This window comes from Ursus americanus, chromosome 6 (genome assembly GCF_024610735.1).
Source record: "Ursus americanus isolate L20-20 chromosome 6, mUrsAme1.1.p, whole genome shotgun sequence".
Taxonomy (NCBI): domain Eukaryota; kingdom Metazoa; phylum Chordata; class Mammalia; order Carnivora; family Ursidae; genus Ursus; species Ursus americanus.
The window spans coordinates 9,673,980-9,691,850 of record NC_142132.1 but is presented as its reverse complement, the minus strand read 5'-3'; the positions used below and the strand labels follow the sequence as shown (position 1 = coordinate 9,691,850).

Sequence of the window (17,871 nt, the reverse complement as noted above, 5' to 3'; positions counted from 1 at the left end):
TTATTTATTTGTGTGAAAGAGAGAGCATGAGCGTGAGGGGCAGAGGGAGAGGGAGAGAGAAGCTCAAGCAGACTCAGTGCTGAGCGTGGAGCCTGATGCGGGGCTCGATCCCACAATCCTGAGATCATGACCTGAGCTGAAATCAAGAGTCGGACGCTCAACCCCACCACCCAGGCGCCCCTGATTTGTGTTTTGATAGGACCTCTCTGGTTGCTGTATAGAGAATGTCAGGGGGCAAGACTGGAGGCCAGAAGGTCAGAGGGGAAACCGTGCAGGTCGTGGCAGGGTCTAGTGTGCCTGGAGCGAGGCAAGGATCTCAACCTTCTATTCATTATCGCCCTCCCTCCCGCTACAGCAATCTTCCTAGACATTTTATTCCTAATTGCCCTCCCGTTCCCAGGAAATTTCCATACCATAGGTGTATTGTGTATGTACTGTGGATGACATGTTGGACCAGATAGTACTTTGTCATTACACTGTAATATCTAAGAGATTTCTCCCCCTCCCAAGTGTCGACTTTGGCCCCTCTGGGGCTGGTACTGGCCCACTGAGCACACGGCACTGAGGTGATTACACTGAAGGTGGAGAAACCAACACAGCTTTGATATTTTGGATATTTTGGAGCTGAGAGATGCCAGGACTTGCGGATGGATCGGATTCGGGAGGAGGGAGAGAACAGTTAAGGAAGATTCCTGAAGCTCTGGCTTGAGCCATTGGGTGGTGAGGACCATTTGGTGAGAGGTGAAAAAGTGGCAGAATCAGGCATATTGGCTGAGTCTCACGGTCACAGACCCAGTGTCCAGGAGGGAATCCTGTTGTCACCAGGTGAAGCTGGCAAGACAGTGTGCCAACTGTCACAGCCCTGGGTTCACCGGGGGCACACAGGACAGTCCTCCATCTTTGGGAAGAAAGCAGGACCCTCTCGTGTTTCAGGGACAGCTCACTTCCTGCTCCACACCCAGCACTTTATTTATTTATTTTTATTTATTTTTTAAAGATTTTATTTATTTATGTGACAGAGAGACAGCCAGCGAGAGAGGGAACACAAGCAGGGGGAGTGGGAGAGGAAGAAGCAGGCTCATAGAGGAGGAGCCTGATGTGGGGCTCGATCCCATAACGCCGGGATCACGCCCTGAGCCGAAGGCAGACGCTTAATGACTGCGCTACCCAGGCGCCCCCACACCCAGCACTTTAAACACCTGAACATATGTCATCCTTTTGAGGGAAGTGGGGCAGATTCCTTATTCTATTTAGCAAACGTGGGTCCGCTGCTCACCACAGGCCAAGCTCTGAGCTTGAGGCCAGAGATAAAAAAGACAAACCGGTCCTGTCAGTCCCGTGGTAGAGAGAGGCACATCAACAAATCATTCTAGAAAACTCGGTGCTACACGCAGGCTCTATGGGAGCACGGGGGCAGGAGAGAGGGCCTCGCTCTGCTGAGGGAAGGGAGAGTGTGCTCCAGAGAGACTAGCCTTGACATTGGGTCTTCAAATAGAAATAGGGATTTGTGGGGGAAAAGAGACAGTTCCAGGCAGAGGGCACAGCTGTCATCATTACGGAGCTAGAGGAAACAGAATCTAGGAAGGACTAGATTTACCAGGCTCTTTTTTTTTTTTTTTAAAGATTTTATTTATTTATTTGAGAGAGAGTGAGAACAGGAGCGAGGGGCTGAGGGAGAGGGAGAAGGAGAAGCAGACTCCTGACTGAGCAGGGAGCCTGATGTGGGGCTCGATCCCAGGACCGTGGGATCATGACCGGAACTGAAGGCAGGCGCTCAACCCACTGAGCCACCCAGGTGCCCCTTACCAGGCTCTTAAGTAGAGAATTCTAGAACTTCTTTAAGTCTGGGAAAGAGGGGATGGAGCATTTTCATTAAGTTCAACCTCTTGGCTTTTTCAAATATGCAAACTCTTACTTAACCCGGAAAGCCTCGGCATTTGGGTAGAGCAGCGTAGGGAACGGTAGAAAGATGATTTGAAACATGGAATAGTGGACTTGAGATGCTGGGCGAGGATGTTCCTTGAGCCTTGCCTGTCACGGAGTCGCCTGCATGCGGGGCACGGGACCCAGGGCTGAAACTCACACCTCACCCCACGCTCAGTGTGGACGCCTGCAGATGCCCGGAAGGCCACGAGGAAGCGGGGGATCGGGGAGGTGAAGAAACGCACCCCCCACACAGACGAAGTGTGGCCTGGTGGGGACTGGAATCCAGCTGGGTTCGGTGCTGCCCAGAAGCCTGGGCACAGAGCCATTCTGCTGAGCTCTCACGGGTGTCTGAAAACGTTTGTGTTGTATGGGCTCCATAATTAGAAAGCCAACCCCCGTCTGACCTTAAAACTTAATTTCCCTATAAACAAGGTCCATTCGCAGACCCAGAAAAAAGAAAAATCAAAAAGGTCTGTTTTACGAGCAGCGGCTGGGGCCAGCTCTTCATGAACGAGCCCCTGGTCTCCTGCGCGGTGGTCATCGGTCTGTGCCTTCCAAACAAACTTTTGCGAAGTTCCAGATCTACTCAGGAGCTCCTGCCAAGGCAGGGTGTGTCAGGCAGAGCCGGGGGCAGCCTCCGCCCGGCCAGTCCTGCTTCTGACTCATCATTTATCTCGGGCAGGAAGTAAACACAGAGAGGAGGGGGGGTAGTGAGCTCCCCAACTTGTGACACGGGCTGAAAAAGAAGGTCACGCGCTGAATTAGGTGTGTGTCTGCTTTCTGCTCATCTGGTTTCAACAGAGCATTTAAAAAGAGGAGAGGAGAGGAGGCGGATTTTTCCATCCTGAGATAATATCCCACTTACTGTAACAATTTGGAAAATACAGAGAAGTGAAGAGTGAGGGAAAAAAAAAAAATCACCAATGCGCTCACCAACGATAGACAGCTGCCCTTGAAATCTTAGTGTTTCCCTCCTGCTTTTCTCATTTTTTGAGTTCTTAATTGATGGTGATAGCTGTGTGTGTATATATACATATATTTTTTATATATTTAAACATTTAAATATATTCAAGCAACATATTTATTAACATACGCTTATATATATTTGAATATTTAAACAATGTATTAATATAAATATATGTGGTACATTTAAATAATTCATATACTATGTTTTAGAGCAGTTTTAGGTTTACAGAAAAATTGAGCAGTACAGAGAATTCTTATATATCCCCCTTCCTCCTATACAGTTTGCCCTATTATTATTATTTTTTATTTTTTAAAGGTTTTATTTATTTATTTGACAGAGAGAGACAGCCAGTGAGAGAGGGAACACAAGCAGGGGGAGTGGGAGAGGAAGAAGCAGGCTCCCAGCCTAGGAGCCTGACGTGGGGCTCGATCCCAGAACACTGGGATCATGCCCTGAGCCAAAGGCAGATGCTTAACGACTGTGCCGCCCAGGCGCCCTGCCCTATTATTTTTTTAAGTAGCCTCCCTGCCCAACATGGAACCCAGTGGAGGACTTGAACTCACAAGCTTGAGATCAAGACCTAAGCTGAGACCATGAGTCAGAGGCTTAATAGGGCAACCCCGGTTTGCATTAGTTTGGTATATTTGTTATAGTAAATGAACCAGTCTTGATACATTATTATTAACTAAAATCTGCAGTTTACATTAAGTATTACTCTTGTGTTGTACATACAGTCTGTGGGTTTGGCAAATGCATAACGCCAGGTACCCACCATTGCAACATCTTACGGAATAGTTTCAGTGACTTAAAAAATCTCCTGTTTCCGCCTATTCATTCCTCCTCTCTCCCTCCCCTACCGGCCCCTGGTAATGACCGATCTTTTTACTGTCTCTATAGTTTTGTTTTTTTCAATTACCTCTTTTTATTGGTATAAGATACATTCTGTAAGAGTATGAAGCTGAGAGCTTGACGAGTGTTTACACTCCTATACACCTGTGTAATCAAGGCCCCCTCTAGAGCTAGTTCATTCCTGTCGCCCCAGAACATTCTCTCCTGTCACTTCCCGGTCAATACCTTGCTCAAGAAAAACAACTGTTCTGACTTCTACCGCCGTGAATTAGTTTGGCCACGTCTTGAATGTCACATGAAGGGGGATTAAATAGCATATATACTTTGGTGTCTGGCTTCTTTTATACACAGCTGCTTGTTGGCTTTTTAAATGATTTTTTATCGTGGTAAAAAAAATGATTTTTTATCGTGGTAAAAAAAAAAATATCGTGGCTTTTTAAATGATTTTTTATCGTGGTAAAAAAAAAATTTGCTATCTTAACCAATTCTGAGTACAGTTCAATGTTGTGCAAATGTTTCTATGGTTTCTTTTTCTTTTTTTCTTTTTTTTTTGAGAGGGAGAGAAAGGGGGGTAGGCAGGGGGAGAGACCGAATCCAGCAGGCTGCATGTGGCGCTCCATCTCACGACCCTGAGATCATGACCTGAGCCGAAATCAAGAGTCAGACACCAAACTGACTGAGCCACCCAGGCGCCCCTGTTTCTATAGTTTCTTAAGGTAGAAGCTGAGGTCATTGATTTGAGACCTTTTTTTCCCCCTTAATACAGGTGTTTTAGTGCATTCGAAAGTCTAAGTCTTGCTTTAACTACATGTGACATTTCGATATTTGTGTTTTCATTTTCATTTGGTTCAAATACTTTCTAATTTCCCTTTTAATTTCTTCTTTGACTCATGGGCTATTAGAAGTGTATTATTTAATACCCAAATACTTGGGGGATTTTCCAGATATGTTTCTTTTTTTTTTTTTTTTGTAAAGATTTACTTATTTATTTTAATGAGAGAGAGAGAGAGTGCGTGTACATGCACACGAGTCGGGGGGGCAGAGGGAGAGCATCTCAGCAGACTTCCCACTGAGCGTGACTTCCCACCACGCACCGATCACCACATGTGGCTCCATCCCATGACCCGTGAGATCATGACCTGAGCCGAAACAAAAGTCAGATGCTTAACCAAACAAGCCACCCAGGTGTCCCCAGTTATCTTTTGTTACTAATTTTTAATTTAATTCCATTGCAGCCAGATGATATACTTTGAATAATTTGAATGTTTTAAAATTTATTGTGACTTCTTAAAAATGGGTAGAGTATGGTCTACCTTATAAATGTGTCATTTGCTCTTGAAAAGAATGTAATTCTGCCACTAATGGATAGTGTTTAATAAATAGCAATTGGGTTAAGTTGCTTGATAGTGTTCTTCTGGTCTTTCGTATCTGTACTGGTTTTCTATCTGCTTGTTCAGTCAATTATTAAAAAGGGGTCTGGAACTATCAGTTTATAATTGTGGATTTGGCCATTTCTTTTTTTTTTCCATCAGTTTTTGCTTTATGTATTTTGAAGCTCTGTTATTAAATAAACTTTTAGAATGTTTATGTCCTATTGATGAATTGAACCTCTTATCATTATGATGATCTTCTTTATTGACTGGTAATATTCCTTGCTGCAAAATCTGTTTTGTTCAATATAATACAGACATAGTAGCTTTCTTTTCATGAGTATTGTCACAGTATAGCTTCCCCCCCATTCTCTTACTTTTAAACTATCTGTGTGTGTGTGTTTTTTTAAAAAAGATTTTATTTATTTATTTGACAGAGATAGAGATAGCCAGTGAGAGAGGGAACACAAGCAGGGGGAGTGGGAGAGGAAGAAGCAGGCTCCCAGCAGAAGAGCCTGATGTGGGGCTTGATCCCAGAATGCCGGGATCATGCCCTGAGCTGAAGGCAGACGCTTAACAACTGAGCCACCCAGGCACCCCTAAACTATCTGTGTTTTTAAGCAAAATTTGAAATGATTTTCTTATAGACAGCTTACAGTTGGGGCTTCCTTTTTTCATCCATTCTGAATATCGCTGCCTTTTAACTGAAGTGTTTATAACATTTACATTTAATGTGATTATTAATATGGTTGGCTTAAATCTACAGTCTTATTATTTGTTTTCTCCATTGCTTTTCTGTTCCTTTTACTCTCCTTTTTTGCCTTCTCTTGGAAAAAGTCATTATTTTTATGATTCTATTTTATTTCCCTTTTAACTTATTAGCCACAACTATTTGTGTTAGGCGGTTGCTTTAGGATCTATGCTATACATCTTAAATGTGATACAACCTGCTTTCAAGTGATATTGCGCCATTTCACATACATTTAGAAGAGTCTTGCCCTATACAACAGTATACTTGCCCTATACAAGAGTCTTGCTCTATACAACCGTATACTTCTTTTTCTCCCCTTTTGGTGTTTGCGCTTTGTTGTCATACATTTCATTTCTACATATGTTTTAAATCCCACGATATATGTTATTTTTGCTTGACATAGCCAATTATCTTTTAAAGGAGATTTACATAATGAGGAAAAAAGAATTTATATTTACCAGCATAGTCACCATTTCTGCTGTTCTTTATTCTTTTTTTTTTTTTAAGATTTTATTTATTTATTTGACAGAGAGAGACAGCCAGCGAGAGAGGGGGAACACAAGCAGGGGGAGTGGGAGAGGAAGAAGCAGGCTCTTAGTGGAGGAGCCTGATGTGGGGGTTGAACCCAGAACGCTGGGATCACACCCTGAGCCAAAGGCAGATGCTTAACCACTGCGCTACCCAGGCGCCCCCTGCTGTTCTTTATTCTTTTGTGTAGATACTGATGGCCATCTGGTATTATTTCCTTGTGGTTTGAGGGACTTCCTTCAACATTCCTTGAAAGATAGGTCTGCTGGTGATTAATTTTCTTAGCTTTTAAATGTCTGAAAAAAAAAAATCTTTGTCTCACCTGTATTTTAGAAAGATGTTTTTTCTGGGCAAAGAATTCTAGGTAGACGATTCTTTTTTCTTTTACTACTTGAAAGATATTGCCCCACTGCACTCTAGCTTGTATGGTTTCCAACAAAAATTTCTGCCCCCCTTTCTTTTGTTCTTCTGTCCTTTCTTCTCCAGGTGCTTTTAATATTTTTCATGTTTTTACTGGTTTTAAGCAATTTGATGATGCTGTGCCTTGGTGTAAGTTTCTCCTTGTTTCTTGTACTTAGAGTTAGATTCTTATATCCACCGGTATATAGTTTACATCATTTCTGGAAAATTGTTCAGCCATTATTTCTCCAAATAGTTTTTAAAAATCTCCCTCCCTCCTTTAGGGACTCTAATTACAAGTATTTGGTTGCTTGAAGTTATCTCACAACTCACTGATGCTCTGGGGTTTTTTAATTTTTTTTTTCTTTTTCTCTCTGTGTTTCATTTTGAACTATTTCTATGGCTATGTCTTCAAGTTCACTAATCTTTTTCTCTGTAATGACGAATCTGTTACTAATCCCACCCAGTGTGTTTTTCATTTTAGCCATTAGAGTTTTCATCTGGACATGTTTGATTGGAATCTTTTTTTTTTTTTAAGATTTTATTTTTAAGTAATCCCTACACCCAATGTGGGGCTCAAACTCATGACCCCAAGATCAAGATTTGCATGCCTCCCTGACTGAGCCAGCCAGGCGCCCCTGATTGGGATCTTTTTTTGTATCTTCCATGTCTGTACTTAACACGCCCAATCTTCCCTCTAGCCTCCTGAACACATGGGACACAGTTATAACACATTTTAAAAAGTCCTGTGTACTAAATCTATCATCTGCCTAATTTCTGGGCTGGTATTGATTAATTGAGTTTTCTTTTCATTGTGGGTCATATTTTCTTTGCATTCCAGACACTGTGGGCTTTATGCTTTTGGATTCTGGATGTTTTTGTATTCTTATAAATATTCTCAAACTTTGCTTTGGGATGCAGTTCAGTCATTTGGAACAGCTTAATCCTTTCAGGGCTTCATTAGGTGGGACCAGAGCAGTGTTTAGCCCAGGGTTCATGTTTTCAACTACTGAGGCAGGGCTCTTAGTATTCTAACAGATGTCCCATGAATTATGATGTTTTCCACTGTGTCTGGTGGGAACAGGAGCTTTTCCCAGCCCTGTGGTAGCTTTAAGGGTTCTTCCCTATCAACCTCCCAGGTGGTCCGAACCTAGTCTCATGGGGTGTTTGTACATATGCATGCCGATCAGTTCTTGGATATCCCCAGAGTTCTGTCTTTGTCCAGCTCTCTCTTCTCTGGCATGCAGATGCCCAGCTCCATCCCCTCAAGTCCGGGAGACTCTCAGGCTCTCCCTGTGCCACTTCCTCCAGGCCTTAGCTGGGATAAGAGCAGCACTTACTCTGTTGCTTTTCATCTCCAGGGATCACAGGCCTCTGTTTCTCATGTCTCCTGAAGCAGCCAGTTCCCCATTAGTCCAACCCCCTGTTGTGTTAATAATTCTTTATATGACACTTCCCAACGCAAGCTCTCTGAAAAGTCCAAAAAGCCATGCGTATCAACTTTCTTTCTCTGGTTTTATTTATTTATTTGTTTGTTTGTTTGTTTATTTAATTTTTTTAAAAGATTTTTTTAAAATTTATTTATTCAACAGGATAGAGACAGCCAGCGAGAGAGGGAACACAAGCAGGGGGAGTGGGAGAGGAAGAAGCAGGCTCATAGCGGAGGAGCCTGATGTGGGGCTCGATCCCATAACGCCGGGATCACGCCCTGAGCCGAAGGCAGACGCTTAACCGCTGTGCCACCCAGGCGCCCCTCTTCCTCTGGTTTTAAATGGAAGTCCAGCAAAACACCTGGCATTTATTTCGGGAGAGGTGGGGAGACACTTCTAGAAAAAAAATAACGAGAGAGAGAATGCCATGGACAAGAACTGTTTTTCTTTCCTTTTCAAAAACAGCTTGTATTCCAGACACTTGTAGTCTCTTTTCTTTTTGTGGCCTCAGATGCCAGCTTTGACAGGACTTAATCTTTCCAAATCATCACTGCAGCTGTGTTCATGTTGGGAAGGAGCCTGGGATGGTTTTTATGTCTTTAACATGGAACCAGCTTGGGTCCCCAGTGATGTTTATTCATCAGTCGCCCCCACCCATACACATTTAGGCCAGTGGGATTATAGAGAGGCAAATCTCAACAAAACAGGCCCGTGACTAGCACATTTTTGAGCTCAGTACACATGAACTCAGCCTCACATTAGGTGACGTTGGTGACATCTTTTTATTCAGGGAATGCCCCAAATTCTCTGAAAGATTTTCCAGTCATCAAGGGAAGATTCCAATAAGTTTCCTGCTTTTACTGTGCTGACGAAGGCAGAAAAATGATTTTATACACATTAGAAGTCTTATCAAGAAGGAATATTAACAAAAATATGTTTACCGCTATTTGTTCTTTCTTGATGTCAAAACAAAATACAAATACCACCATAACCCAGGCACACAAAAAACAACGGGTGGCATTTTTCTGTGGCTGGGTAGTAGGATTTAACTTAAAATTAAGAAAACATTGCTGATGTGATATTTCAGTGGCAGAGTGGTGGATGACCTTGTGCCGGACAAAATAGAGCTCAAGGCCATGAGCAGGTGCACCAGCCCAGTGAACACGGCTCTCTTCCCCCACCTCACCGTGGTGCTGTAGGCCGCTGGCATGTTCTTTACTGCCTGGTTCTTTGTTTATGAGGTTACCCCCACCAGGTGCACTCAGGATGTCTACAAAGAGCTCCTCATCTCCTCGGTGGCCTCGCTCTTCATGGGCTTTGGAGCCCTCTTCCCACTGCTGTGTGTGGGCATCTACGTGTGAGCTCCCAAGGGTTCCAACCAGGTGGTTTCACTGAATTCCTGCTTCTGTAAATTTTTTTTTTTTTTTACTATTGCTGGAAGTGTCCCACCTGCTGCTTATGATAAAGGCAGATGTGTGACCAAAAAAAAAATAATAATAATTTAAGAAAGGGGCACGTGGATAGAATAGTCAGTTGAGTGACCCACTCTTGGTTTTGGCTCAGGTTGTGATCTCAGGGTCGTGGGATTGAGCCCCGTGTCAGGCTCCGTGCTCAGTGGGGAGTCTTAAGGACTCTCTCTCTCTCCCCCTGTGCCCCCCCCCCCCGCTACTTTCTCTCTCCCTCTGTTAAAAGAAGAAGAAGAAGAAGAAGAAGAAGAAGAAGAAGAAGAAGAAGAAGAAGAGGAGGAGGAGGAGGAGGAGGAGGAGGAGGAGGAGGAGGAGGAGGAGGAGGAGGAGGAGGAAGAGGAAGGGGAGGGGGGAGGGGGAGGAGGAGGAGGAAGAGGAAGAGGAAGAGGCGGAGGCGGAGGAGGAGGAGGAGAAAAAAAAGATGCATTTAAATGAGTTGATGTCTGGTCATGACAGTACTTACATGAATTGGAAGGACAATGACAGAAGCGAGTAACACCCAGAAAGAGATGTGGATTCGTGCCAGCTATGGGGAGCTCTTGGGTGTAACAGGCTGGAAGCCCTTTCCAGCAATCCAGCCCAGTCTGGGAACCACAAAATTGGGTCATTCCACTGCCTTTTGGACCCCACAAGGAAGATGCTGAAAAAAGTTGGTTAGAAGACAGTTTTTGAATTTTCCAGTTGCCTGTCCTCCCCACACTATGTTGTATAATGGATTCTCACAAATGGACTGATACCTTGTCCTCGAAGTCATAAGTTCATGTGGCAGACTGAGCACTGAATAATAAGGATACTTTGGGGTTTTACCATTCCCTCACATATATACCCTTCTCCCCCATAACTCTTTAGAACCTACCAGCATTTTCCTCTTGTCTATTGCATGGGTTACACAAACATTGTGGTCTTTGTGTTTTCTGGCACAGAATGAGCACAGGAAAGAGTTAAAACTGGATTAAAAATACAAAGCTGAGTCTGACAGGGCTGCCAAGGTCAGTGAGCTCCCCGGCCTCTGTGCAGGAAGCATCATTTGGACAAATTAGGACCGTGTGTGTAGATTGGACCTAATCTGCTGGGATGGCCAAGAAGTTTCTGAGGAGGTGCCTTTCTCCATGAAATAACTGGTTGTGGTTGAGACTTGGCAATCTCCCTCCATTAACTTGAGAATTCTATCCTCTGCACAAATCACTTAGAACATAAATCCTTTTCCAAAGTCCCTGAAATAGGCAGTACATCTCACAGTATGGGAGTTAACCAAAGTAGGGTTTTTTTTGTGTCAGTTAAAAAAATCACTCCTCATTTCTATATTCATTCTGCCATTCCATCATTCATTCAGCAAGTACGCACCAGTGCTCGACCAAGATATTAAACTAAAGGCGATGAATTCCCTCTAACCTCCAGGAGGTCATAGCCCGTGGGAAAATAAGTGAGTGAGCAAGAACACCACGCAGGTACTGAGAGAGAGTCCGCACACGGGCTTTAGGAGAATAGAAAAGAGAGCATATGCAGCTCAGGAAGGGAGTCCGTCCGTGGAGGGAGGGATGTGGGGGTCCTAGCACAGAGGCAGGTGACGGGATCAGCACCGTTCAGGGGAGTACAGGGGTCTTACCATGGAGGAGGGAAAGGAGGGGAATCCCACGATGGAGGGGAGTAGGGAGTTTTCGTTGCAGAGGAGAGCTAGCGGATATTTCCATGGAGAGGGAGAGAACTCCCTCTGTGCAGAGCCCTTAGCTGGCCTTGCTCCGAGGCACAAAAGAGCTCTTCACATGTTCCTGATTTACAGGCATATTCTGTTCCAGAGCAGGTGAGAGGTGAGTTCAGGGGGTGCTTTGATAGTGTGTTTTGAGAACTATCCTTCCAGTTCTCTGAAGGACAACTGAAATGTCCTTACCAAAGCTTCCTTACATATGGTTGTGCATTCCCTCCCATGTTCTGTGCGTGTCACATTAGTCTCACTAAATGCTCTATCAGATAAAGGGGCAGAAGAAGATTTCTGAGAAGCACCAAGTTTGGGAAACACTGTGCATATATCTTCTTGTTGATTCACAACGTATGGTGCTATCTCAAAGGCTCTGAGAAGTCCTGCAGTAAAGCAACTTGTTCAACCGTGTTACATCTAGTGCTTCCTGTATCATCTGAAGACCAGGGAAACTTCTTTCTTGCACATCGAACAATGCTATTATGAGAAATACAGAGTTCAGTATTTAAAAGCTCCTGATAGAAATGTAAAAATGGAGGACATATCCTACACAACTCTTGTTAGATGATCTATCATAGTTGTCCCAATCCTATATCAAGTTCTTTTATTTTATATTTTATTTATTTATTTATTGAGAGAAAGAGAGCGAGCGAGCGAGCACGCATGCATGAGCCGGGGGTGCGGAGGCAGAAGAAAAGGGAGAGAGAATCCCAAGCAGACTCTGTGCTGAGTGCAGAATCCAACGTGCGGCTCAATCTTATGACCCTGGGATCATGATCTGAGCCAAGATCAAGAATCAGATGCTTAACCGAGTGAGCCACCCGGGCACCCCTCACATATCAAGTTCTTGAGGAGACTATCTTCTTAGGCAGTCTTCCTAGTTTGGGATGGAAAAGGGAAAGAAAGAAAAACTGGGAAGTGGCATCTCATAGAGAGTAGAGAACCTCCAAGAATCATCGTTATTGATAACCCCAGAGCATGTGGTTACCGGACTTAGGATTCACAGAGAGAAAACTACAAAGCAGAGGGCAAGAATAAAGACAGTGAATCGATAACGTGATGAGCAGTTTAACTGTGTCATTGTGAAGATCTACACGGTCCCCAAATTAACCAGGTTTGTTCTGATTCCACGTTTGGAAGACCTGAAAACGTTTTGGAGTTTAGTTGTCTTTCTTTGGTTGGGGTCTCAGCCTTCCTTCTACTGAAGAAAAGTCACATGTACAACATGGCCCATGGGTTAATTCAGATTTTTGGCAAGTCCCGAAAACGTATGGGAGAAATAAAACACCACAGTCATCCTAAACTGCTCTTGGGGTTTGGGGAGCTAATTCATCACATCCCTTCCCACCAGATTCTGAGTCAATCATGAAATTGGCACCAGAGTCCACAAAGAGAAGAAAGACAGCTTTATCAGTGGCAAGCTTGGACTGGAAGACAAATCACAATGGGGCTCCTGACACCGCCCCCTGAACTAACCCTCCCCACCCAGTGCCAGGCTGAGGACATGTGCAGGCTGCCACAAAGGCTGGGGAGTGCCAGCCCCTTCGAGCTCGTCACCTGGCAGGCACCTGGGGGAGGAGAAGGGACTGCACTTCTTATCTCAGTGACCTTGAGCGCCTTAACCCCCACCTGTGTGGAAACAGTACCCATGGGGGCTGCTTTCCCCATCTTCCCAACCAGAGGAGTCTCACTTCTTCCTGGGGGACAGCCCTAAGGGGGAATAGGGCAGAGTGTCATACTTCTCTGAGAGCTCAGCTGTGCCATAAAACCCCCAAATGTGTGGCCCAAGGCAGGAATCCGTGCAGCTGAGGACCACCCCTGGCCCCGAGCCCCCTCAACAGCACCCCAGCTGCCGCAACTGGTAACGGCGTATTAGGACTGGTGGTTTCCAGGGGCTGCAGTGGAACTCACAGGATCTCTGTCTATCCCTTGCTTTCCTTTTCCAGAAAGAACATCGGAATGCAGTGAGTAACATCAGTGGTGATGTTATGTGGGGAAATCTTCTAATCTTTTCAATTACACTAATTTATGAAAATAACCAATCACTCACAGACTTCTGTACTTTATAATTAGTAACAAATTCTTGCAGCACACCCCCTAACTCATCAGACCCCCCACCAGTGTGCACAGGGACTTGTGGTTGAACAGTGCTGCCTTGAACTCACTCCTTTTGAAGAAGCATTTAAACAAAAGTACTTTGCCTTTTCTGAGCCTCATTTTCCTATATCTTCATCAGTAAAATGAAGAATTTGGACTAAATAGGTTACTAGAATGCTGAGATTGTCTGGAAAAAAAGAACCTTCCTAACTGTCACATCAAACAACCATGATTTGGGAGGATTTCTGCATATTTAGAATCTTTGATTTGTGTTCATTGTATCTGGCCATCCACCCATTCATCTACCCAGTCATCCACCCACCACCCATCCACCCACCACCCATCCACCCACCACCAACCATTCGTCCATCCATCCATCCATCCATCCACCCACCACCCATCCACCCACCACCCATCCACCCACCACCCACCACCCATCCACCCACCACCCATCCACCCACCCAACCATCCACCCACCACCCAATCATCTATCCACCAACCATTCGTCCATCCATCCATCCATCCACCCACCACCCATCCACCCACCACCCAATCATCTATCCATCAACCATTCATCCACCCATCCATCCTCCAATCACCCAACCACCCAACCATCCCTCTAACCAGCTATCTATCCACCAACCATTCATCCATCCATCCATCCATCATCTACTCATACATTCATATATTCAATGTTTATGCTAGACACTGGGTATACAATACTGAAAAGAGATTCAGTCTTCATTATACTCCAATGGAGGGAATGATCGTCAATCCATGTTGATGGCAGCTGTGACTACAGCCATCACTAGGGGGCCCTGTGAAAGCAGATCTGGTCCCAGAGGCCAGGCCAGGAAGGCTTTGTTGACAAGTGATGAGTAGGGTTGAGACCTGCTGGGGAAGGGTAGGAGGGCTCCGAGCTCCAGGCAGAGGCACAGATGGGGAGGTCCAAGTGGGATGAGACAGGAAAGGTAGGCCAGGGCCACAGCTGATTGCCAAGTGAAGCCACTGGAAAGTCTTCCCACGAGGGTGACGGGATTAGGCTTTTATTTCTAAGCCATTTTGCTCGGGCTGCAGACTGGAAAATGGAATGAGGCAGCCAGAGTCAATGGGAGAAGAGGTGTAGTGCCCGTCCAGAAGAGGTGGGGTCAGCGAGTACAGGGAAGCAGGAGGTGGCAGGGCCCCGGAGCCAGGCAGCGTGGGGCTTGAGCTTGCTCTGCGTCAGGAGCTCTGAGACCCTGGGTCCAGTCTCAAACCTCTCTGGGGATGTTTCTGCATGTGCGCAATAAGGGCCATCTACTCAGCAGAGCTACTGAGTGGATTAAACACCATCAAAACTGAAAAGCACTTAGCGTGGGCCTGCGCTTAAATGCTCAGAATGTGCCCACTCGCCATCGTGAGGGCTCTGCTTTATGATTTTGCTGGTTCCCTTGCAGCCTGGCAGTTCAGGGGCCAAGCTTGGTTTTTCTCAACCGGCCTCCTTGCGCGAACATTCCTGGTTGGCTCGAGTGTACGTCTTCGGAACTGTGCATTTCGGAGCCCATCTGGATGTGATGGTCTCCAGGGTAGTGGGGAGGGCATCTCCGCTGCCTGCCCAGAACTTTGCTGCAGCAAATCACCTCTCCTCTCGGATTGCTTTACCCTATGCTTCTCCCTCTCTTGTGCTGGGGGTGTCTGGTCTGCACCAAGAAGAAGCATCCAGCCTCATCCTACACCCTCAACTCCAAGGCATAGCGCCCCCTACAGGCTGAAAACCTTCCATTGAGCGCTGGAGGCTGCCCAAGCCCACAAGAGCCATCCCACACATTTTGATACAATCTTGAAGCACAAAAGGACATTCTGTAAGCTTCAATTAATGCAGAGCCCTCACGATCAGTTCTGAGGATTTTTCCTGCCCTTAGGCAAATTTGCTTCTGACTAGTGGCTTTAATCTAGTTTTAAAAATTGCTTTGGATGGGCAATCAAAAAAATTGCCGGTGCTCAGCTTTTGCTAAATAAACCAAGCAGGGTTTTTTTGGGGGGGGGGGAGTCATGTGCCTCACACTCGGTGGGAAATTGCTTCTGGTTCTTTTCTGGTAAGACTCGCAGGTTTTCAAGCTACCCAAATAGAGTCCATCGATCACCTTGTGCCCAAATGATAAAGACTTCACTCCACCTGAAGGGAAGCCACAGAGCCCCTCTGAGGTGGCGGCTCCTGTCAGAGGCAGGGACGGGGAAGTGGTTTTAGTTGTCTTATTACCCGCGTGGAGGGGGCTGTGCTCGGCGCTTCTGGAGCAAGCAGGCGTATGCAGGAGCACTTCATTTCTGAATTACACCCCATTAATTTCATTAACTGCTAAGTGGTGTGACCCTGAGTTAATGGGTGGGACACAAAATGTGAAGTGCTTGTAAAAAGGAAACCGGCCAGATGCAGAGTGCAGAGTGGTTGGTTCCAGAACAATCCAACAGCCCTGCGGCTTGTGAGCCCTCCCGAGCCTGGTGCTTCCAGGGGTGGTTCCCCATGTGGCGGTCAGTGCCGGGCCACTGCTTTCTGGGTGCAGCTGTCCTTGTGGCCAGCTGAGGGTTAAAGGGATTTGTACAACTTGCCCTTGGAGTTTTCTCTTCTTTGCCCTTGTCAGCTCTGCTTGTGGGTCTGAAAATACGAATCTGGTTGAGACAGTAGCCGACTCTTTCCTGGGTCCCTCTTAAATGTCTTCAGGGCCTGGGGCACATCATTCGCGTGTCCCATGTACAGTTCGTGAGGCTGTTTGCTGTCGCGATGATGTGTACACACCCCCTCAGAGACATCAGTCCATTTCATAGGTGAGGGGCTTGGAGAGACGCTGCAGTGGAGTCAGGGAAAGAGCCTCGGGGCATAAACCGCAGGTACTGGTTTATCGCAGTTCTAGAGGCTGGGGTCCAACATCGAGGTGCCAGCAGATTCCATCTGGTGGGAGCCTGCTTCCTGGTTCATAGATGGGTGATTTTTTTGCTGTGTCCTGGCAAGGCAGAAGGGACAAGGGAGCTCTCCGGGACTTGCTGATAAGGCCACGAATCCCATGCATGAGGGCTCCATCTTCAGGACCAAGTCACCTTCCAAAGGCTCCACCTCCTAATACCATCCCCTTGGGGATTAGGTTTCAACATATGACTATGACTGGGGCGGGGGGGACAGGACACAAACGTTCAGTTTCCCTCCTTGCAAGTTTGTATTCTTGGAGGCAGTACGGATTAATTTCCCAACCTTTTATTTTGGGAAATTTGAAACCTCAAAATGTTGCAGGAAAGTACAGTAAACACCCAAATACCTATTGTGCCAGCAGACTCGGTGTCTGATGAGACCTTTCTTCTTGGCTTATAGATGGTGGCTTCTTGCTGTGTCCCTCATGGCTCGGTCTCTGTGCAACACATTCCTGGTGTCTCTTCCTCTTCCTATTAGGACACCACTTAGATTGCGTTCGGACTCAACTCCTGTGACTTTATTTAAACCTTTACCTCCCAAGACCCTGTCTGCAAATACAGTCACGTTGGGGGGTAGAACTTCAACATGTGAATCTTAGGGGGACACAACTCAACTTCTAAATTTTAGCAGGAACGTATTCTACTTGCCACCGTGTGCATCCCTGATAAATGAATGTATATGCATTGCCTTGCATTGGAAAGCTGGAATTCTGGTAGTCAATGTGTAGAGCAGGATTTTTCCCTGCTCACATTCAAAACACTGTGGGTCTGTGCACAGGCGAACGTGTATTTATGTAACGGTTGCAAGAGCATTCCATAGATTTTCCTCCCTATAACAATTTTATTATTTGTTTCCCTAAAATTATTTTAAAGAATATGGTAAGAGCCCTAGAAAAACCATACTTCTCTTAACTTTGTCCTGCGCAATTTCTCTTGGTGCTAAAAAGATACATAATCATAACAAGGACATAGAATCACAGCTATGTAAAAATAATAAAATGGCATCCTTTAAAAAGTTGTGTAGAAAAAAAGGAAATTCACCAGAACTCTTCAAGTGGCAGGCATGGGAGATACTTTTCTCTACATTTTCAAAATGTTGTATTGGACATATATTATTTTTAAATTTAAAAAATGAGCTTAATGAAAACCATGCAGAATTGAAATATGTCCAAATATGGCCTATGATGAACTGTTTTGTAGCACCCGGATAGCTGGTTATCTACAGCAAATCCATAATTCTGAGCCATGTTCCCCTAAATTCCCATAGTTCTGCTTCACATGCTGTCCAACTGAGTAAGTTCAAGTTAAGACACATATGGGTATAAAGGTAATTCAGCTTCCAAGAATTTTATATATAGGTCACATGCAGGAATTCCATAGCTAAACAGAATTGATTTTTGGATGACGCCCCTCCCAGTACCACATGTTGAATCAGAGAATCAAGTCAACTAT

The 17,871-nt window shown here is 45.3% G+C and overlaps 1 protein-coding gene and 1 pseudogene across 19 annotated transcripts in view; both read left to right on the top strand.

Annotated features, from left to right (window-relative positions):
* TACC2 (transforming acidic coiled-coil containing protein 2) overlaps positions 1 to 17,871 on the top strand; it is a 199,871-nt gene that overhangs the window by 41,585 nt on the left and 140,415 nt on the right. For 16 of the 19 annotated variants that reach the window (XM_045803330.2, XM_045803326.2, XM_045803339.2 and 13 more), the window contains one exon: positions 13,329 to 13,346. The exons of the other annotated variants lie outside the window; for them this stretch is intronic. In XM_045803330.2, coding sequence (XP_045659286.2) covers positions 13,329 to 13,346 — 18 coding nt within the window. The remainder of the gene's footprint in view (positions 1 to 13,328; positions 13,347 to 17,871) is intronic. 19 annotated transcript variants of the gene reach the window in all.
* LOC123796030 (dolichyl-diphosphooligosaccharide--protein glycosyltransferase subunit TMEM258 pseudogene) lies at positions 9,315 to 9,745 on the top strand (annotated as a pseudogene).